The sequence below is a fragment of the Corapipo altera genome, unplaced genomic scaffold, assembly GCF_003945725.1.
Source record: "Corapipo altera isolate COAL_440 unplaced genomic scaffold, ASM394572v1 1, whole genome shotgun sequence".
NCBI lineage: Eukaryota > Metazoa > Chordata > Aves > Passeriformes > Pipridae > Corapipo > Corapipo altera.
In genome coordinates this window covers 19,359,853-19,382,681 of record NW_020884873.1, presented here as the reverse complement: position 1 = coordinate 19,382,681, position 22,829 = coordinate 19,359,853, and the positions used below count along the sequence as shown (strand labels likewise).

Below are 22,829 nucleotides of genomic sequence, written 5' to 3'. Positions count from 1 at the left end.
CCCCTTTCCTCAGTATCTGGAGCACATTAGATGTAATTTTATGTCACGCTTTCTAGAAGGCTGCCTTGTCTGTAGGTTGGTACAAGTGCACACGGATGTTTCCCAGGTGTTTCTCTTAGTGACATTAGTCAGTTCTCTCATGGATCAGAGGATTTCCTTAGGCAAAACTAACTAAAGAGGAAAGAAACTTTTCCTGCTGAATATAATCCCTAATGAAGTTGCTACTACTGTTGATTGGAGAAAATAATTTTTATTTGGATCGAAGTTTAGGATCCAATCCTCAGATCATAGTACTACATTTTCCTCATCAGTTTGGACAAACAGCATTGGGGTTAAATGAGAACAGAAACCTTTGCAAAACTCAGCTCCATTAAAGAAATAAAATAAAAATCTGTAGCTTTTCAGGTGTGCATTAATTAGGACAGTTGCCCTAGTTCCTCATTAAACTGCAATGAGGAAATTGCATTTGTTCATTGCAATAAAGCAACATCTTACCATGACTTACCATTGCATCAGTGTGTTATAACCAACTGCAAAGCTGCTCTTAATTTTCTTGAGAGAATATATCCCTATCTGTATCTGTTACAAGTGTCATAATAATTACAATATGCAAACTAAAGTAATGCAAGATCTTTTCAATAGAGTACATTATTCCTAACATTATAAGAAATATAGATGAAAAAGAGCAGAAAAAGCCCTTCATATTTTTAACTATGCAATTCTCAGTCTTTTGATATAAAGACTGATATTACTGAGTTATCCCTAAGCATGACTGTGATCTATAACATTTGAGGGAGCTTGGTTGGAAGGTTTTTTTCTTTCATCACAAGTTCTTTAGAAGGTGGAGGTGCATTGGAATCCAGTGACACAGCTAAGCCACCATATCATATGGATTTCCTCTTTCCTACTGTTCGTTTTATATGAGAATGAAACTCATTTATTTAAACTTTCTTCGCTGCATTCCTTCATCCAGTGCAATTTGCTTGAAAGCTGTGAGTCTTTAATACCAGTAGATTTTCCAGCACTCTTTCATGTTTGTAATCCATCTGATTTACAGGACTTTTACTCTGAGGCCTCAGCAGTGTGCTGGCAGCACGGGGTTCACAACTGGTGAAACCACTGGTGCTTAAGAACAGAACTAGGGAGTGCTAAGGAGTGAATCTAAGTATCACAGAGGATGAAACTACAGTTACTGGGGTGATCAGACTAGTGAGTGAATTAAGAGGTGTTTGGAATGAAATTCTGAAGCACATAATGAATTTCTGGTCAGATGACATAAAGAATTTGAAGAGATGTGCTGGATTTAGATCCACACTCAGAGGACAGGGCCCTCCCCTGTGACACCAACTCTGATTTTCACATAGAGGAGTTTGTTTGCAGAGAAATCTAGCTCCTGGATACAGATACCCCCACACCATGGCCTTTCTCTGGAATTCCAGTTCTTTGATTTAGAGGTGCATGCTTGTGGTCCAGAAAGCCAATCATAACCTGGGCTATATCAAAAGCAGCGTGGCCAGCAGGTCGAGGGAAGTGATTCTCCCCTTCTACTCTGCTCTCATGAGATTCCATCTGGAGTTCTGCATCCAGCTCTGGGGTCTTCTGGTACAAGCAAGACATGAATCTATCAGAGCAGGTCCACAGAAGGGTCACAAAAACAAGCAGAGGGCTGGAATACTTTTCTGGTGAAGAAAGGCTGAGAGAGTTAGGCTTATTCAGCTGGGGGAAGAACAGGTTCTGGGGAGACCTTGGGACTGCCTTTCAATACAGAAAGACAGAGACTTTTTTTCAGGCCTCTAGGGACAGGAGAAAGGATAATGGCTTTAAACTAAGAGCGTACATTTAGATTGGACATAAGTAAGGATTTGTTTTTCATCGAGGGTTGTGGGACAGCGGACCAGGTTGTCCAGAGAAAATGTGGGATGCCCCATTCCTAGAGGATGTTCAAAGTCAGGCTGAATGGGACTTTGAGCAACCTGGGCTAGTGGAAGATGTCCTATCCAGAGCAGGGATGTTGGATTAAATAATCTGTAGTGGTCCCTTCCCACCCAAACCATTCTATGATTGTAATCTTCTGACACACATAAATTTGGAATCTGTTCTGGAAACTAAAGATAGAAGATTCGTGCATGTTAAAGTAGTTTTGATAACCACTGCAGTTATTCAAGAAGAGAAGTGTAAGGGCCAGGACATATGTAGGTGCAGCAGATGAGGACCAATAAAACAACATAATGAAAACATCGCAACCCTAAATGTGTACACTTACAAACAAGACCCTTAGGCACAGATACCATCACTATATCAGATAAGGCTGGTTCTCCAGCAGCTCTCTTTTTCTCCACAAATTATCTCTGGTTGTCTCACTTTAGCCATGGCACAATCCTGTCAAAAAAGCCTCTCTGCCACATCTTGGGAGTAGCAACGAGAGGAAGAGTGGGAGTGTTGCCCTCCTCCAAGCCCAGAGCATTCCTCCTCCCCAGGGGATGGAGAGCAGGGGTGCTGCACAGATGGGACCTATGACCTTAATAGTGTATTACAGATCATCAGATGCAGCTTCTGGGAATATCCTAACAAGAGGAAGCAGATAGACAGTCTTTCTCATAATTTATGACAGTGAATATAAAGAGATTAAAGGTGGTGCTTTTGGATGATACTTGTGCCAGCAATATAGAAAATTTAAGCAATATTGCCCACTGCAAACTGATGTAACAAGAGGAATAGCAATGCACAGTGAGGGAATTTTAAGGGTAGAAAGAGTGGAAAGGTGTTACACTATTGCTTTACAGTGAAGGTCTGAGTAGTTAAAAGATCTAGATCAAAAAGAGACATTTTCCCTAAGGCATTCCTCATGTTATTTCTAAATAAAATTAAATCATAAGGAAGCTTTACATCTTTTGAAGAACAGAGTCCTACGAAGGAAATGAAGAAATAATTTCATTATTAGTTATATGAGTTTGGGATGGTCTCCAATCTATTGTCATGCTGCATAGCTTTTTCCACACCCTCCCTATTCTTTTAGCCACCCTCCCATACTTTTACAACCTAAGTAGCCTATGAAATCATGAAAGTTGAGCAAAACTAACATTAAGATATAAGTGCTTTACTGTTACAAGGAAAAAAAAAACCCAAATAATTTCAAACTGATAGTATTTTCAACAAAAAACGGAGAATTAGAAAGCAAATGTATGACTCCTCTTCTGTAGAAAAGTTTAGATAGCACGAGAGCACCTTTGTAAAGAAAGCAACACAACTCTTTTCTGACTCTGTGGGTGGCTCTGAAAAGAGCCTTTGGTTTAAAATCTCGTGCTAAGTCTGAGTAGCTCTGCTCGTCGAACTTATTTACTTTTAGCTTTATGGCTCTCAGTCTTCTTGGGCAGCAGCACGGCCTGGATGTTGGGCAGCACGCCGCCCTGCGCGATCGTCACCTTGCCCAGCAGCTTGTTGAGCTCCTCGTCGTTGCGGATGGCGAGCTGCAGGTGGCGGGGGATGATGCGCGTCTTCTTGTTGTCGCGGGCCGCGTTGCCCGCCAGCTCCAGGATCTCGGCCGTCAGGTACTCCAGCACGGCCGCCATATATACAGGAGCTCCAGCCCCCACCCGCTCCGCGTAGTTACCTTTCCGGAGCAACCGGTGGACACGACCGACGGGGAACTGCAGCCCGGCCCGTGACGAGCGCGACTTGGCCTTGGCTCGAACCTTGCCTCCCTGCTTCCCCCGGCCGGACATGACTTAAGCGCCTGTCACACAGCTCGATCTCACCTCCCACAGCTAAACCGACACTATTCTACTGACGCAAAGGAGCTTCCCCTTTTTATCCCTTCCCTGGGCGGGATTGGCCGCTGGTGATTGGTTGGAACTGGCCGCTGCTGAAGGAACCAATGAAAATGCGGATCGTATGTTGACCAATCGGAGACAAAATCGCGCCCCTTGCGGTAAGGTCCAATCGCATTGCACGGTTGGAGCGCCTAAATTTGCATAACCGCCCTATAAATAGCGCGGGCTGCGGCCATTTTGGTGCTGAGTTTTCTCAGAGAGAGAAAAAGCGCTGTCAAAATGCCCGAGCCGGCCAAGTCCGCGCCCGCGCCCAAGAAGGGCTCCAAGAAGGCGGTGACCAAGACGCAGAAGAAGGGCGACAAGAAGCGCAAGAAGAGCCGCAAGGAGAGCTACTCCATCTACGTGTACAAGGTGCTGAAGCAGGTGCACCCCGACACGGGCATCTCCTCCAAGGCCATGGGCATCATGAACTCCTTCGTCAACGACATCTTCGAGCGCATCGCCGGCGAGGCCTCGCGCCTGGCGCACTACAACAAGCGCTCCACCATCACGTCGCGGGAGATCCAGACGGCCGTGCGGCTGCTGCTGCCTGGCGAGCTGGCCAAGCACGCCGTCTCCGAGGGCACCAAGGCTGTCACCAAGTACACCAGCTCCAAGTAGGGCGTCTCGGACCGTCACTTTCAACCCAAAGGCTCTTTTAAGAGCCACCCACATACTCTCTAAAAGGGCTTTACACTGTAGTGCTTCAGTCTTCAATACGAAAATTTTATTAAGGAACGTTAGACAATTATAAAACAAATGTTTAAACAGTCATTGTAGCTTGCAGTGATAATTAATCAATTTCTGAAAACCTTGAGTAACAACTTTAATTACATTGTTTTAATTAATAAAAAACCTTCAATTTTTTTTCCCCAATAACACATTAAGCTCTTTCTACAACAAAGATGTGACCGTACATTATACTTCATGTTCCATCAAAATTAAATATTTTTCATAGCTTCCAATCATACAGCTAAATAAAATGAAAATAAAAAAGAGGAAAATAATCGACACTGATCACTTTTTACATTTATGTCCTGGAATAGTATGAGCTTAAACATTTGCCCTTCTGTATGAGAAGACAGGATCATAAGGCAAGGACAAAAAGCCTGTGATAAGCGAGAACAACTGACAGGGGGTAGACGCTATGGGAGGACGAGCTGTCCCGGAGCGAGGGGGCCCGGAAGCACCGGCAGGCGCGGAGCCAGCGCGGGGGGAGTTCCGTGCGCGCCCCTCCCTTCCTTCCCCTCCCTTTCCCCCCCTTGTAGCGCGGGCTTTTCCAAATTTCCTAATCGCCCAATGAGCGGCTGCGGCTTCTCCCATCAGCCAATCACAGGCGGCCCCAGGGCTGCGCTCCCCGAGCCCCCGAGCTGGGGGAGCTCCGCGCCCGCTCCGCCCCTGCGCTGCCCCGGGGCTGAGCCCCCCCCGCGCTCCGGGACAGCTGCCCGGCCGAGCTCTCGTCGCTTCGGCTGCGCCGCCCCGAGCTCGGCAGGGTGCGGAACAGGAACGCTGGTGCCTCCCCCCTCTCCCTCCCCGGCGATCTCCTTCTCGAAAAAGCAGGTCGGTCAAGTCACGCAGAAATCAGGACCTGCCCTACGGCAGCGCTGACGAGCGGAAAGGTCATTACCAAGAAAGCGGAGGAGTCGTGCTGACAGTTCTCTGCTACAGTCACTAAGGGGTGTGGCAGTCGCATCCATGCTATTAGAAATCGCGCTGATAAGAGCAATGAAAGAAACCTCCACGCCCCAGAAAGGTACCCGCCTTTAAGCAGTCCCTTTAACACATACACCCAATTGCGGTGCTAAAAAAAAAAAAAAAAAAAAAAAAAGGCAGCCTTCAGAAAGCGTTTTCGCAGGGAATGTAGACTTTATTTTTCCAAGTCTTAGCGTAACCACGGCCGGAAGTTTAGCGTCCCATCCACTCCCCAGACAAATGTCCCACACGGATAGTGGCGTGTGGACAGCTCTGCTGCAGGCACGGAGCTCAGTGACGGAGTGTATCAGCCCTTTTGGGGACAATAGTAGGTGGCTCTTAAAAGAGCCGTTGGGTTTAAGTATTTCCACTTCAACACTTCATTTCTTGGGTGCTGCCTTCTTTGCCTTGGCTGTTTTCGGCTTGGCCGCCTTCGGCTTTGCTGCCTTTGGCTTCACCGCTTTTGCCTTGGCAGGGCTTTTCGCTGCTGCCGCCGCTTTTTTGGGCTTGGCAGCCTTTGTCGCCTTTTTGGGGCTCTTGGCTGCTTTCTTGGTCGCGCTGGCCGCCGGCTTCTTGGCTTTCTTGGGGCTCTTCTTCACCGCCGCCGCCTTCTTGGGCTTCTTGGCGGCGCTGGCGGGCTTCTTAGCCGCCGGCTTCTTGGGCTTGGCTGCGGCTGTTTTCTTCTTGGGAGCTTTTTCCTTCACTTCTCCAGGCTTCTTGCTGAGGCGAAAGGAGCCGGAGGCGCCGGTGCCCTTGGTCTGCACCAGGGTGCCTTTGCTGACGAGGCTCTTGAGCCCCAGCTTGATGCGGCTGTTGTTCTTCTCCACATCGTAGCCGCCGGCAGCCAGCGCCTTCTTGAGCGCGGCGAGGGAGAGCCCCTTGCGCTCCTTGGAGGCGGACACGGCCTTGGTGATGAGCTCGGTGACGCTGGGCCCCGCGGGCTTGCGGGCTTTGGAGCCGGCCGCTGCCTTTTTCGGCTTCTTGGCGGCGGCCTTGGCGGCGGGGGCCGCGACAGCGGGAGCGGCGGCGGGAGCGGTCTCCGACATCGCTGCAGAGACTTCTTCCTAATCAAAAGAAAGTAATTGGGCTACAGTAACCCCGATGCCTGAATTTATAGCGAAGCGGTGATCTGTGATTGGTGCTTTGCAGAGCCCGCCTAACTGTTAGCCAGGAAGAGCTTTTCCTCCTCCGAGTCTGTGTTTCTTCGGAGTTATAAATTCATATTTTTTGTAAAACGAGTGCTACAAAATCACCCCGGTTTCTTCGGAGAGTGTAGGGAAGACAGTGGACTTTCATTCGGGAGAGTTTCTTGCTGTTTGGACCACAGATGAAAGAGAAAAGCTGTTTTTAACCCCGCGTTGTGAAGCCAGAAAGACCCCGGGAACGGCAAACTTTTGTTTTTCCTTCTAAATTAAAATAAAACGCTTAGATAAAAAGTCTCCCCAGTAGTACAGGCTTATTCTTTGGGGGGTTTTCTCCAGCTTAGGATAGAAACCGAGTGTGCAGCTTGAGTATTTTTGTCGTAAATTGATTTCAAAGAGAAGGAAGTAACACAATTTCATGGCTGAGCTTTGAATATGGATAAAGATTCGGCTCTCTTAACCATATCTTTAACTATTAAGGATACAGTATTTCAACAGAATTTCTTGTTTTGAGAACGTAAGAAACCTTCAGAGGAATATATATACTGTTGAAAATTGTTTGGAACTTGCCAGGGCTCTGCTTTTTTTGTGTGTGTTGTTCTGTAAGTGGATAGAATGATTTTGATATTTTTATAAATAGTCTGTTTGCAAAATGAAGCTCTTAATGCCTAGTTAATGCATATGAATTCCAAATAAACTACTAGTTTAACGCTTTCTCAGGTACAATAGTATATGCTATTCTTTAAGATTTAAAAACTTCAGAAGCGGGTTTATAAGGGAAAAATGTCTCACAGGTATAGATACACTAATATGTATCATATGCTACTTAAACATTAATAGAGCCTACTGAAGCCCCGGTTCTCACCAAACAAATTAAATACTGTGGAAATATAGCCTTTGTGAATAGAATGCTTTACCCTCAATATTACCTATAAATATTTGGACACTGAGTGTTGGGGTTTTGTTGTTGGTTTGTTCTGTTGTTGTTGTTTTCCATAGGTTTCATATTCCTCCCATTCTGTTATTTAAAGGAAAAGGAAAACACTTGTCAATTTAGGGTCTTACCCAAATCTTCAGAGAACTGAAATAATTTTAAGACATCCTCATAAATCAGAATCAGTTTTAATTATCATAATCCCACTAAAATATTAAGTCTCATAAAGTGACAATAGAAATTGATTAAAATTTTTAGGACTGCTATGGATCGTTTGGGCTAATTTTTTTATTAAATTAGAACGCAAAAGCCCTGATTGGTTTCTAATTAAAAAGAAGTCAGATTTTTTCCCTTGGTTGCAAAAAACAAATAAAGATCAAACTTAATATTTTACCCCACTGTACTTTGTAAAAATTTGTCATGCAAATTGTCAGTGGCTGTTTCAGCAAAGGAGCATGGATGAATTTGAGGTTCAAGACGACATCAAATATGTTTAAAAGGCCCTGGTGTGTATCTTGATATGTTGAATGCTAAAGATAAAATATATTTGATAGCAAGCAGTTTTAGTTGAAAGGAGGTAGATTAAAATGGTAATTATACATGAGATACATTAGAATTACAAGTAAAAACAGTGAACCTTCACTTTTTCATATTCTCTTTTATTTCTATTTTCATTTTGTTGTGTTTGCATGCAGGCCAGACAATAAATACTTTAAAGGAGAGGAAGGGAAAAGTGGCAATTGGGAAAAATTAAGCTTGCCAGTACTTCACAGTAAAAAACAGACTGAAAAACATACTGAAGTGGGCTGTGAAATCTGCCACACTTCTTGTGAACATGACATTGTTCCCACATAAACAACTAGACCAAATCCACTGTAGCCACAGATTTTGAAAGCTCAGGGTGGCAACCCAGATTAACAGTATGAAGATGTTTGAGAGATATAAAAGTAGTTGACTGTGGTAGGATGAGGCTTACATTCCAGTTTGGATGAACAAAGATGGCCATAAAGCAAAATCTGACTGTAAGTGATGCAAAAGAGAGAACCTGGAAGTGCCGTCATCCATCCAGGTCTCTTAAACGTGACGTACGTTATCCCGAGGATAAGGACAGTATGAAGGTTAATGTGCCTTAATCTCTGTAGCTTTGATAGTTTAGTGTTAGAGCTCTGTAGCTCTGGTTTGTTACACTTGAAAATGATCAGGAAGCTGGGAGCAACTGGGAGTGGGCAATAACTACTGGTACAAGAATGCAGCTGTAGTCTCAGGGGTGCATCCTCTTTACACATCCCTCACATTCACACATTTAGGCAAGTTTCCCTTCAAGCTTGCTTCTAGTAAAACTGTTCTCAGTTCATCAAGAGAGGAGAGGTTTCCTCTCCTTCCCCCATAAACAGGATGCAGGTTAGAAAGACGGGAGGTAGGATGGGAGAAGAGATCTCAGATCTTGCTCCCTAAGTAGCTCAATCACTAGAACTCCACCTGCAGCACACAAGGATTGCTGTCCCTACTCTGGCAAGTTTTAAAAGGTCAAAGACGTCTCTGAATGGTTTTGGGGGTTTTGTTTACCTTGTTTTGTTTTGGTTTGTTTTTGTAAGGAAAGCATATGAAAAAGGCTGTGAAGGTCGTTATCTAAGAATTTCAAGGGTCGGAATTTAGGTCTTCTCTCACTTTTACTTCTGGGTTCATCCCTGTAAGTTTTCACGTCTCCTGCTCCTTATTTTGAGTTACACTTCTGAAGTCCTTTGCTTTTCCCTAGTAGACTGAGACACTGGAAGTCTTGGCAGCTGGCCTCTGGCATTTTGTGTCAGCATCCTTTATTGTATCTTCTCCTTAACCACCACGCTGACTCTCTTCTGTACAAAGAATTATCCCTGGCCTAATTCTGAGCAGAGAAAATGTTCTTAATTTTACCGTCCATTTCTGCAGAAGGTGATCTTTTTATTTTTAAAGAGAGGGGCTTTAGGGATATGAGGTGCTGTGAAAAGTGGAAGCTTTTTTAGGGTTATTCCCACACTCCAGGCCAAGCAATGACATTTTCTAGTTAATATGTTAAAACAAAGTTATCAAGAGCTTTGAATAATTTTCAAGTTTGCATTGCTGGCAATAGCTGTTAAATGCAACACTGGACCACAATGACAGTTCTCCTATTTTAGAGACTGATCATTGCAGATAGTAGTGATATTGCTGTGGGTGTTTTACAGATAAAAGAAAAAGACAAAGCAAAACAAGCATTCGAGCACATAATTTGTCAAATCAGTGGTAGATTGTGGAACAGTTTTTCAACCAGACAGAGAAATTTTCTTCCTGTCAAACAAAATTACTTAAAAATTAAAAAAAAAGTTTGGAGAGTGGGCTGGTAATAAAAATTGTTTGCAGTTTTCGTGTGAAGAGAGAAATATTTAAATGTGACTCATTTAATAATTAATTTCAATTAAACAGCAAACGTTTTTCAATATTCTCTCTGATTTCCTTTCCAAGCACCCTGTACAAATGTAGGTTCTGTTTGCCTCTTACTTAGGAACTCAAAAAAAATTTTTTATCACCTCTTTAAAAGTGCACCCAGAACATAGCATTGTTTCCATGCGTCATCACACAACATGCCCTGGCTTCCTTACCTGGCTGTGTAGGTGCCAGTGCAGATTACAGAAGAGCCTAGAAAATGACAGAGTATTTTCCAATGCAAGGATCTTCAAAAATAGTTCACATATAATACCAGAAGTAACTCCTAAACCTGTATAGTAAAGAAAATACTTAACTTTTTTCTTTTCAAGACAGGAGCTCACATGGAGGAAAAACAGATTGGACATTAGAAAATAAAGGCAAAGAATACATTCAAACTGCAGGAGAAGAGAAATCCAGATAAGCTGATTAGCCAAATTTAGCTGAAAGCCTTCACTCAATTATAATTACTATAGTTAGGACAGTGAAGATACAGAGAAATTGCCAACTTTTAACTGTAGCATGCTATCCTCTTCACAAATAATAAATTTGCAGGCATTCAAGTAATCACTCAGTATTAATAATAAAAATACCTTAACAAGATCAAAAGACATTAGTCAGGTCTTGCATGATAAAACTGTATTGATGATACTGATTCAGCAATTGCAAAGTTTTTGAAGTAGGGAAGATTCAAGGTGTCGAAGAGTTGTCAGTAGTAAAGAAACCTGTATCTTTTTAGTTGTACTTCAACTAAGCTAACAAAAATATACTGACATTTATTTCAGTGTTAGGGCAATCACATCCCCTAAAAAAATACCTTGTCTTCTAATCTAACCCCTAATGCAATAAGTTCTATTGCTGTGATCAAAGGAGGATCATCTAGAAGAGGGAGACAGTAAAACATCTCTGGGGAGCAGGTTCTAAAAAATTATTTCTTATGTTTAAGTAAAATTTCCTGTGTTTCAGTTTGTACCAATTGTCTCTTGTCCTGGGCAGTACTGAGAAGGCTGATCTGTCTCCTCTATTCCCCCCATAAGGTATCTAAACACATTGATTGATAAGACATTCCTCATGTGAGAGATAGTCCAGTCCCTTCATCATCTTTGTGCCCCTTCACTGGTTTCACTCCCATTATGTTCGTGTTTCTGTTGCACTGTGAAGGCCAGAACAGGATACAACATTCCAGATGTGTCTCACCAGTGCCAAGTGGAGGGATAGAATTATTTCCCTCAGTACTGTACTGCACACAGTACTTCTCCAGGTTAATTTGTGAAGCCTGTTAGATTAACCCACGACTTTTTCAATATTGGTAGCTAAATAAAGACAGCTTCAAAAAATACTGTAACCCCTCACACAGTCCTTAGTTTCAAGGCTTGCCAAGACCAGTTTGAGCTACCCCAATTTGGTTCAGTGATCATGCTATATATGATTGAAAGATACGTTAAGGCTATTTAGAGTTTCAGCAAAACTTATATCTCTACACTCTGGAGTGATCAAAAGATGACTCTGATCAAAGAGGTGACTCTCCTGGCTGCCATAACTGCTAAATATGTGATAACGGGCAAAAAAGGATGGTGCATTTTAATGAATCATCCCCCAAATCTCCTTGTCTGCCCATAACATAACAGCCTAAATTATCAAAACATTTCTTCCAGCTTCTGAAAGCCTTTGGATCAGAGATCCTCTTATAACCAAATTTTACTTCTCTTTACTCATGCCTTTGACTGAGAATTATCATTATTACAAGTAGTGTTACTGTACTTAGAAATCTTGATTATGAGCAGGATTCTGTGTTACTTTGTTCTGTAGACCAATTACCTTTGTATTGTTTTCAGTTGAAGATAAAGGGGAGAAAGATAAGTGCAGAAAAACAAAGAAATATAGGGATCTACATGCAAAAGTGGAAATGTAACCCTAGCTGTAACTTCTACAGAGTGCCTGGAAAAAACTGAAATGTGGTTTCTGAAACTTACCTGCTGTCTGTTGTCCCAGATACACAACATAGTCAAACCATAATTCTTTTTTTTGTGATGTAGTTTGCAAATGCTGATTTGGTCAGAAATGTAAATTGAAACTAGACCATCGATACAAAAAAACTATGTCCTCCCCCTTCAGTGACACAGTCCACATTATCAGATGTCATTTCCTAAGCTTTCATAGGTAATTCTAGCCTTTCATGCTGAGTGAAGGGAAATAGGATGCTGAAAGCTTTCCCGGGATAGTATGCCATAGACACATCTACGTACTCATCTTGTGCAGCCTTTCTTACTCTTTAGGTATCTAAAGAATATGTCCAATAAATAAGCACATAATTAGGCATTTTGGATTACAGATTAATGCATTTCTCAGGTTTACAGACTCAGCACCCCCTGGGATAGGAATAACTCATGTTGAGTTTTACTAATTACAAGCTCAAACAAATCCAAGGATGATATTAATAAAATCAAGAATTTACAGTACTCACACATAAGGGAGGACATGAAAACCGTTTTTAATAGGCTTTCTCCAAAATTGACTTTAGAAAGAGTTTCAGTAGAGGATGTAATGTTTTCCTTGTGCTGGCTGATATATAGCAGATTTTCTCTCTGTTTCATTTTGTTTCATTTTATTTCATTTTAGAAAAGTATTTGAAATGAAAGTATTAATCACGAAAACTTGGTGTATCAGAAACACCATCCCTTTCAGGGTAGAAATTTGTATTTAAGTGTTTGTGATTGTCAACTATGAAATTAAAATGCAGTGTCAAACTGCAGAGTTCTGCAGGCATCAGTCCCAGGCCTGGTATAATTTTGTTTATAATTTGGATTTTGATCTACATAGCTTGTATATAAGTACTGTGAGTACCAACAACCAAACAAATGCTAAAACAATTGAGGACATTTTATGTATTGAAAAATGCCTGATAAGAGACACTATCTCCAAAAATAAGTCAGACACTTTACCCAGAAAGAACTTTCAGTTTTGTAAATATTGAAAATATTTCAGAACTGCTACTGTCAGTAGCAGCTGACAAACACCTGAGTGGATCTGGAATGGTGTAGTCCCACTTTGAGTTTCAGGCCTAGTTTTTAGTACCAAACTTCATGTAATGAGAAGCGAACAATAAGTCAATACACAGAAGAGAGCAAGAGTAATTGTAAGATGCCTAAAAACTATTTCATAATGAAAAGGCATGTTCAAGTCCTCTGACTGAAAAAGAAGGTTGAAAAACTGAAGTTTCTTAAACACTTAAAACATGGTGAGAAAAGAAGTAATTTTTCCTCATTATACATTGTAGAAAATACAGAAACTGATGGTCTTTGAAGCAAGTTAGCAGTAAGGAAATAACTTCTAATACGGAGTAGAAAATGTTGTATGGAATGATAGCAGAGTCCCCAAGAATCAGTGTGACTGAGTAACTCTCAGAAATAAAATGGGTTCTGTTGACTTGATAATGGATGGAGGCCGACAAAAATTGCTCATGTCTAAGTATGGGTAATTATCACAGAACTATTGATTAGAAAGTATCTGTGTGGACAATGGAGGAGTGCTGTGTGCAATACACTTAACATTTAATGATATATTTGGAACCATCTCCATAGCATTCTCATTTGGAATCAGAGGAACTATGGGCAGAATCCACAGGATGTTAGATATTTGAAAATTATCTGTAGCACAGGGTCACAGGGCTATATTTAACAGCTTAGTGTCTACAGGTAACCAGTAATCAAAATAATGCCCCAGGGTTGATATTACTTGGTGTTTTCTGGAACAACCTGGGAGATGAGAAAGAATGTACATTTAGCCTGTGAGGATAACACCAAGTGAGAAAGGGTAGACGAGCCAAAAGTAGTACAGCCAATTAAAAAGGACTTTAATAAATCTGAGGTATGGGTCAACAAAAATCTCATACAGTGTGGCAAAGAGAAGTGCCAAGTTCTGCAGATGAAGAACAACAGCCACTTGCATCAGGGTTATGACTGGTCTGACCTTGGGCAGGACCTGGACATTGTGGTGACTTTCTCAACTGCTGTATCCTTAAAGACAAGCCTGTTTCTTTAGCCAGAGCATAACCACAAATAAATCCCTGGGAGTTCCAACTGACATTTTTGCTTTTTCAACTAAGTACCACTGTAACAAAAACAGAGCATAGCAGCAGTGTCTGGAGACACTAACACAATGCACATCACCATTTTTCAGACTTGGCTTTCTCCAGAAACACACAGCCCAAGACAAAATTCAATAAATTCTTACAGGGATGCACACATTAGATTCACTACTTGGAAAACTATGCCCCAGAGAGACCATTTGGACAAGGCAGTACTTCAGCTGCTATTAAGTATTTAGAACTCTATAAGAGTTGGCAGAGTTCAGCTGCAAAACTTACTGCCCAGAGCAGCTCTGTGTGAGTGGAGCTGCTCAGTCTCAGCTGTGCAAAAAAATACGTTGCTTACAATGCTTTCTTGGTACTTTTTCCTAGCTTAATCAATGGTCAGTGTGTCATGAGACCTGTGCTGCTTCAAATGCCAGTTTAGAAAGCAGAGTAAGGATTTGAGAGAAGCAGTCATGTGTCTGTTGTGGTTACCAAGTGTCTGGTTTGCCGTGTCTCTACCTGAATGCAGGAGCAGACTCTCATGGTGTGCTACAGAGCTCTGAGTTCCACAGGCCACCCTGGTTCAGGGAAACCACTCGGTGCACTTGTTAGAGAGGTCCTTTGGTGTCTTCTTGGGAGAAGCCCAGGAATGCCCTGGGCATGCCCAGGATTTGCCCAACATGGCTGCCCTTGCCCCCACTTACAGGTTATTGATGCTGTCCCTTCTCTCTATGTCCTAAGAAAAGCTTTACATGAAGAACTAGGTATCTTATTAACTTCTCAATACTCTAAAACTGATCTAGGAGTTTCTCCAGCCTTTGTTCATGGACCTCTTCAGCTATATTAGCTATTCAGTGATCCTGTAAGACTGCAGCTTGTGCATGGACTGGTAGGGGTGAGGCCCACGCAAGCCTTCTCCATGACAGTCACTCAGACAACACGGCCGTGAGACAATTTTTGGAAGATCTGTGAGCCACTCTCTGTGAATGGGAAACTGCATCCTCAAAGGATGCAGCCTAAGCTCCTGGACCACAACAGAGGTCTTTTCTTGATTTATCACTCCCTATGTAGTTTCTGAATTTGGCAGCAAGAAGGAGATTGAAAACAGTCCAAACCAGGGCTGCAGCCCAACCTCTTGTGTCTCTGACTGACTGACAAAAGTGCTTAAATAAAAAGGTGAGAATGAGGCTCTCCACCTCTCACTTTCTCAATTAGAGGGGAAAGAGGAAACATTAAATGAGTTATAAAAGTACCAATCATTAAAGCAAATTTGTGACGCTGTTTGCTAGTTTTGCTTAAGCAGCATAAAACGGTTTTGCGACTATGCTACTGCCAGAAGATTCCTTCCAAATGGCAAATCTACACATGCAAATATTGACTCAGACCTCAGTCTCAAAATGAAAGATTTCTGTGCTTAAAAAATTTTTTACCATACTGATGTGGCTGGTCTATTTTGGTTAACAACACTTTGTAGCACAGTTTATGTGCTGAACTGAAGGTGGAGTATATGGGCACGAGGATACAGAGAACAAGGACCTCAGGTGTATATTTAAAAGCTGAAAGTCTGCCAAAGAAGTCAGATCTTGTGCAGTTTACAGTCCTACACAGATGCAGAGAGAGGTCCCAGTTGATCAGATCTCCATGCTGTAGAGGCTGAATACTCTCAATCCAAGTTCTTTCAGATATTACACATGAGGAGAGTTTAATGTTTAATCCCAAATTTTCTTATTGAGCATACTTGACATTACATTGGATTTTGAATTAGCAGAGGGATACAGCAGTGTACTGAAATTGCATCACAAGCGTAATAAAGCATTTGCGATATACGGTTGAATCACAGTAGAAATGTGATTCTCATTATAGTCTCTATATGCTCGATATCAATGCTTGGCCTCAGTCCCTGTGAAGAAATATATTGATTGAAACCATCTCAAGCCCATTACTCCCTTCAAACTTTTCCGTTTTGTCCAGTTTTTTTAATTTGTGTTGGACTGAGCCACATATACATGGCCCACCCTCCCTACCCCATATTTTAGTCTGGTTTGCTCAGAAAGATGTCAGTCTGAGGGAACCTGATGATTCACTGGTGCAGCTGTCTTGTCAAAAACCATGGTAACCCTTCAGTCTCCCTGGTGTTAAGATACATGCAGTTTTTCTTTACAATACATTATTTTTCTTTACAGAACATTATTCCTCCAGCTCATTGTCATTTTGCCCTTCTCCTGTGGGTGTGTGCTGGTCTGTCAAAAGTGCCCACGTTTTTAGTACGAGGGAAGAATTTATTTCTTTCCTCCAGGTGGTCCAGATGAGATCTACTATGTGTTCAGCTTGGCAGATCACAGGAGCATGCAACAGTGCAAAGCAGGGATCTGTACAACCTGTCTCAGTCATAAATGACAGATTGCAATTCTATTCTTCTTTGAGAATGACAGAGAATATTTTGAAGAGAGAATGAAGCACCAACTGCCAGTGAGTGGAAAAGAAGGAATATGGAAAACACTCCAATACAAAATTCAAAACTACTAGTCTGAAAACTTGAATATGTTTCCAGAATTTTATTCATATATATTCTTAAATTATAATGTATGGCTTTATTTTTTTGTGTAACGTTGATCTAAACTCAAACCTTGAAGCTCTAGTAACGTATAATGAATGATTTTTTTTAAAGTCACTATTAAATTAATAACTGCATATTCTATTTGCCCGTCCTGAGTTTATGAATACAGACACAATACCCTACAAGTACCCTATCTTGAGGCAGAGTTTAGACACATATTAAAAACCATCACATTCATTATCTAGGGGATGCCAAACCAGAGTACAAGCAAGGGATCTGAAAACTTACAGATGGAAACCAAATGATGAGAGCAAAAAACCCATGGGAATACACAGCCAGTGTTCTTAGTACACTAGAGACTTAGCTTTCACCTCTATTTTGCAGAAGTATGTCTTGATTCCATCTCGTGGATTTGATTTTAACTGCTATGGATTGAGGACTGCCACTAGTAAGTATGGGTTGGAAAGCAGAAAGGGAGGGATATTGAAATTTGGTGTTCTGCTGCTAGTATGGCACTACTAAATGAAGAAAAGACAGAATTAGAAAAAAACCCAATTAACCAACAAACCAAAACCCCAAACAAACAAACAAACAAACCCCTCTTCTGGAATTCTTGTTTAGATTAGTTACAGCAGAAGAGGTTTGAATTTCGCTATTGTTTTGTGACCTGACAGTTCAGTATAAACAAGAACTGTAGCCAGCATAATACATTTTTTAAGATCCAAAATCATACTCACTTCATACTCATACTCATATAGATCATATAATCATACTCAGCTCACCTGTTCACTCCTCCCAAGAAGATCTTAGGACTATCCAAAGTCTAAGGAGACTTCACATTATACAGATGCTTTCTTCTGCACCTCTGGAAGAGGAAGCAGTTTCTACAATGTAGGTAGAAGCTGTGAATGGTTCTGCCTGGTGAATGACAGTAGAGTGCAGTGGAGGTTGTTTCATATTGAAAGAGGAGATAAGCAGAGATCCCCATGTTTCTTAATATACCCCTTTTCTGAAGTGATACAGATTAGATAGGGAGAAGACAATTTTTATCTAAATCATAATTGTTGTCTTTGTCTCAAAAAACCCACCCACCCAATTAACAAACCAAAAAACAACCCCAAAAAGCCATAGATTTGATGTTGACCACGCAACCACCTAGGGACAATATTAGAAACAATATTTGAAATGTCAGGATAATGAGCTCCTCTTTTATGCTTTTATTATGGCCTTAGAGAGCAAAACACTTTTTTGGTTTTATGATAGAATGAAATTGTAATTCCATCATTATTAAACAGACTGAGGGAAGCTGTTCTTCCCAGTTTGGTTTCACAATACAGAATCTACTTATTGTATGTTCTAAAATGGTACAGTTTGAAAAAGTACACAGAAATTATATTTGCATTTCATACATAAAATGACAAAAGAAAATAAATAATAAACTTTTTTTTTTCTGGGAAGAAAAAAGGAAACATTCTTTAGATGTTAGTCTAGCAGTTATTCCAGCTCAGGATGTTCTTACAATGTGACATTTTGAACATCCTAAGTCAAAGATTGCTCCTTGCTTTAATAAATAATAATTCAGAATCTCCTTTGTTTAAAGTATAGACTTAGATCCCTTAAAAAAAAAAAAAAAAAAAAAAGAAAAGAAAAACAGGTAAAGAGCCAAATGCATGGTCTTCTGTCAACAGCAGGATATTTTTTTTTTTTTACTAATTAGGGAGCAGAAAGTTAGGTCTACAGGTGTAGTAAAGAACCTTTGGTAAAAAAAACTAAAGAACTACCCCACTGCAGTAACTGGAAAGGTGCAAAACTAGCAGAAGTCATAAAGTAATATAAGTTTAGCGTTATAAAAAAGGATTCTATTCCACTTTCTGGTTAATATGTGCTTAAAGACACAAAGGTACTTACGTAAAAATTGAAGATTTGAGAAATGGGAGGTAGAAATGGAAATAAAGAAACCAATATATTAGATATTGTGGAAAATTTCCTAAAACTGGTAAGAGATCCGAAATCATTAAAAATTCTGTAGAAAATGTTACAGCACTTTGAACACAAATAAACCGAAAGTATCAATGTTCAAAGGCACGAAAATAACGATAATTTAAAGCAATTCAAACCAACCTCAGCTCGTGCAATAAAATAAAATACATACACATATAAAAATGGTTTATACAAGTCTAAGGAGAGAGAAAAAAGCTTCTCAATTGTACGTACGTGTATCTCGCCTGAATTTTTTTGGGGGGGGAGAGGTGTGGTGGTTTGTTTATATTGTAGACTTTGCAGCTCTCTAACAGGTTGCAGCAAACGATGTGTCGTCATCGGTCACGGAGACAGGAAAAGGTGGTGGGAACCCCGCCCCTGCGCTCTGCAGTCCTCAACCAGGTCGGACCGACAGCAATAAACAGGCGCTGGGGCCGAATCTCGCCGCACAGCAGCTGCAACTGAGCGAGGGGCAGCATGTCTGGTAGAGGCAAGGGCGGGAAGGGGCTCGGCAAGGGCGGCGCCAAGCGCCACCGCAAGGTGCTGCGCGACAACATCCAGGGCATCACCAAGCCGGCCATCCGCCGCCTGGCTCGGCGCGGCGGCGTCAAGCGCATCTCGGGGCTCATCTACGAGGAGACGCGCGGCGTGCTGAAGGTCTTCCTGGAGAACGTCATCCGCGACGCCGTCACCTACACCGAGCACGCCAAGAGGAAGACGGTGACGGCCATGGACGTGGTCTACGCCCTCAAGCGCCAGGGACGCACCCTCTACGGCTTCGGCGGCTAAAACCAACCTTTTGCTCCCGGATCACCTCGCGAAACGAACCCAAAGGCTCTTTTAAGAGCCACCCACTTAAACTGAAAAAGAGCTGAGTTGCTTTCAAAGCTGGTAAAAAAATGGTTTTAAACTTTATCTATAAATTTTTCTTAGTTTTTGTCGGTTATTGCTTTGTTAATCATTTTTTAACTAAATATGAATACCATTTTATTGACCCATCTTGCCTAAAGAGGGGAGGGGTCATAGTCGTTCTTTTAATGTAGGTTTAGGACCTTTTTTTTTCAGGTCTCTGTAAAAGCAAAACGAGTAGCAAAGCACTCTAAACTTGAACTCCTGATCCGAGGTGACCTGTTTTAGAGGCATGTCATCTGGTTTTTTAAATTAAATGGTAGAAGTAGATATGTTTACTCTTCAGTTATGTTAATGTCTATTGTACTTTGTGGGACGTATCACGGCTGGTCGCTCCTTAAGCCTCTTAAAAAAATAATACTGGAGTGATCCTATTTGTCCTCTAAAAGTGGCGTGTCCATTTTTCTTTCGTCCATTATTCTTTGCGCGTTCGGTGCACTGAAGTTTAGGAAAGTTTATTCTTTTAATTAAGCGTTTAACAGAGCATAATTTCCAGTTATTTCCTTTTTGAACACTTTCTCCTAAAGGTTTTATTTTCGTGGTAGGCTGTAAAAGTCGTTATAAGAAACAGACCACACTGAAAGCAGAAGCGGCGGGGGGGGGGGGGGGGGGGGGGGGGGAGGGGCCGCGCGCGGGCGGCCGGTTGGTGAGGGCGCGCGCGCGCTTTTCAGGCGGGCTTTTCGAATTTGACAGTATCCAATAAGAGCGGAGGATTCTTGGCAGCCAATCAGGGTGAGGAATGTTCTATAAAAGCCGCCCGCGGGAGCCAAGCCGTTTTACTTTCTCGCTGCGGTGTCAGCGGTGCCTCGTCTCCCGGAGCGATGGCGCGCACGAAGCAGACGGCGCGTAAGTCGACGGGCGGGAAGGCGCCCCGCAAGCAGCTGGCCACCAAGGCGGCCCGCAAGAGCGCGCCGGCCACGGGCGGCGTCAAGAAGCCGCACCGCTACCGGCCCGGCACGGTGGCGCTGCGCGAGATCCGCCGCTACCAGAAGTCGACGGAGCTGCTGATCCGCAAGCTGCCCTTCCAGCGCCTGGTGCGCGAGATCGCGCAGGACTTCAAGACCGACCTGCGCTTCCAGAGCTCGGCCGTCATGGCGCTGCAGGAGGCCAGCGAGGCTTACCTGGTGGGGCTCTTCGAGGACACCAACCTGTGCGCCATCCACGCCAAGCGCGTCACCATCATGCCCAAGGACATCCAGCTCGCCCGCCGCATCCGCGGAGAGCGCGCCTGAGTCTGCGGCCACAGGTTCCGTCTAGATGATCCTGACCATTATTCCCGCACCCTAAAGGCTCTTTTAAGAGCCACTACATTGCACAAGAGAGTTGAAACATGGCTTTTTCATACTTAGTTACAAGTTAGGGGTTCTGAAGTTCTTATTGGTTATTGCAATTCTAATGATAACAGCTTTGTAAACCTTCCTAAGTAGTCACCTTAAACTGCTGTATTGTTTTGAACAGTGTTCAGTGCAGTTTAAGGTGCCTGGAAATGCCCATTTAACTATAGAGAATAAGTAAGCTGCACAAAAACAGTGATGTAGTGATAAAGCAAATAAGAAAAAGCAACACTGCTACAGACAAGTTACACCCATTTTTCCCTGCACCCTTTCCACTCCTGACATACTGCTTCCTGTAAAGTACTATGTTTGCCATAATTTTTGTTGAGTAGAGCAGCCTTTTACTTTTAAGCATTATGGAAGGCATAACCTGAGTTAGTATTGGAAGACAAACTTCGAGTTTCAATCAGCTTTTTATTAACCATTATACACTTATTGGTTTTTTGACTATGATGTACCAAAGAAATTTTAGCTGGATATGTCAGCCCTGCCTCTATCACATGAATAAAACAGTGCTAAGATTATAAGCTTGATGAAAGGAATAAAAAACAATAAATTATTGTCACTTATATTCCTAATTTTTTTTCTGTTGTGACTTTGAGAAAAGGCTGGAGAAAAGGACTAAGGACAGTTTGGAAAAGGCAAAAAGAGAATCTGGTGTTGATTTTTGAGAAGTCATTCTGGTTTTGAAATACCTTGAGAGCACTGGTTCAGGAAAAGTTTTTGTGGCTTTTGCATGGTGCCAAATCAACCAAGGGAAAGGAAGAGGCTGTCAAGCTTTTGCACCTTTGTAACTAACGCAGAAGAGCTGCAGCAAAGAGGTTTATACGATTTTGGTAATTGAAGACAAGGGTTTTATGTTTGATAAGAAGAAAACTGTGTCAGTAGAAGAAAAAAAATCAGGGAATCAGAAGGTCAACACTTAAGAGAATTTTGTTGATTCAATAAAGTTTTGTAGTCAAGAAATTACACTTGGCCTTTAGTTCAGTTTTAGTTGTTCAAGGCTTGTAGACTCTTGCTGTTTTATTGTTTTAGTGAGGTAAGTTTTCTATTAATTCACAAATAAACCATCCAGATTCCTACGGATTTTGCTGCTTTGTTGTCCCAACATCTTTTCCTTTTCCCTTGCTAATGGACTCTGGCCTATCCAATACACTTCTGTAAATGTAACCAGCCAAATTGGTCTGAAATTAAACGTCACGTACTTGAGTATGGCATCTGGGGGAGTCTGTAAAAAGTTTCATATGGTGTGTTTCTGAAACACCGAAAAGGATGTAAACATGGTATATGTAAGAAATATTTATAACAGAGTGATGTAGGTATCAAAGTATATACACGTACATATATGTACATATTCTATACCTGTATACACACCTTTATATGCTCTTTTTTCCCTCAAAAATTTTACTTCTCAAATCCTTCCACCTGTCTCTTTCCCAAACCTCTCTGCCTCAGCAGCACCTGGCTTTTTTTTTTTTTGCAGTTCCAACAATATATGATATTTTGAATGGTAGGAACTACTTCTCAGTTGGAGTAGATGACCATTGTAAGTCTCTTATAGCTGAAACTGTTCTGTTCCATTCATCCCTTTTTACATCACCACTTGCATTGTAAGGTGACAATTTTAGGCCTCTGAAAGCAGCAGTGCTCATGCAAGTATAGCACAGTGACTGTGTCTATAGGTTTAGTTTAAAATAAATTATATTATTATAATTTTAAAATTAACTACTTGTCAGCCTACGCTCTAGGACTTCAATAGGCTCCATGCTGATACGAATTGTTGTTTCACACTGGCAATGTATTATTAGCTGAAATAACTTACCTTTGTAACTAGGCCCTACTGCGAGGTTAGCAAAGGTTAAAATGGCTAAAACCTCAGACCTGATGCAATTAGGCTGGGGTCACTGGTGCCTGCTTGTAGTGCACATGCAGGCTCTGTATCTTCACTGATACTAGACTGT

The 22,829-nt window shown here is 41.9% G+C and overlaps 5 protein-coding genes across 5 annotated transcripts; 3 read left to right on the top strand and 2 right to left on the bottom strand.

Annotated features, from left to right (window-relative positions):
• Positions 1 to 3,214: 3,214 nt before the first annotated feature.
• On the bottom strand, positions 3,215 to 3,793 carry LOC113958128 (histone H2A.J). The gene has a single exon (XM_027666240.1). The coding sequence runs from the start codon at positions 3,720 to 3,722 to the stop codon at positions 3,333 to 3,335; it is 390 nt and encodes a 129-aa protein (XP_027522041.1). The 5' UTR covers positions 3,723 to 3,793; the 3' UTR covers positions 3,215 to 3,332.
• A 230-nt stretch (positions 3,794 to 4,023) lies between these two features.
• LOC113958144 (histone H2B 1/2/3/4/6) lies at positions 4,024 to 4,519 on the top strand. The gene has a single exon (XM_027666245.1). The coding sequence runs from the start codon at positions 4,050 to 4,052 to the stop codon at positions 4,428 to 4,430; it is 381 nt and encodes a 126-aa protein (XP_027522046.1). The 5' UTR covers positions 4,024 to 4,049; the 3' UTR covers positions 4,431 to 4,519.
• A 1,136-nt stretch (positions 4,520 to 5,655) lies between these two features.
• LOC113958082 (histone H1.10) lies at positions 5,656 to 6,588 on the bottom strand. Its single transcript, XM_027666148.1, has one exon. It carries the CDS (start codon positions 6,545 to 6,547, stop codon positions 5,882 to 5,884), a length of 666 nt encoding a protein of 221 aa, XP_027521949.1. The 5' UTR covers positions 6,548 to 6,588; the 3' UTR covers positions 5,656 to 5,881.
• Positions 6,589 to 19,086: 12,498 nt separating this feature from the next.
• Positions 19,087 to 19,479, top strand: LOC113958198 (histone H4). The gene has a single exon (XM_027666304.1). The coding sequence runs from the start codon at positions 19,103 to 19,105 to the stop codon at positions 19,412 to 19,414; it is 312 nt and encodes a 103-aa protein (XP_027522105.1). The 5' UTR covers positions 19,087 to 19,102; the 3' UTR covers positions 19,415 to 19,479.
• An 856-nt stretch (positions 19,480 to 20,335) lies between these two features.
• Positions 20,336 to 20,863, top strand: LOC113958116 (histone H3). Its single transcript, XM_027666210.1, has one exon. It carries the CDS (start codon positions 20,356 to 20,358, stop codon positions 20,764 to 20,766), a length of 411 nt encoding a protein of 136 aa, XP_027522011.1. The 5' UTR covers positions 20,336 to 20,355; the 3' UTR covers positions 20,767 to 20,863.
• The last annotated feature ends 1,966 nt before the right edge of the window (positions 20,864 to 22,829 follow it).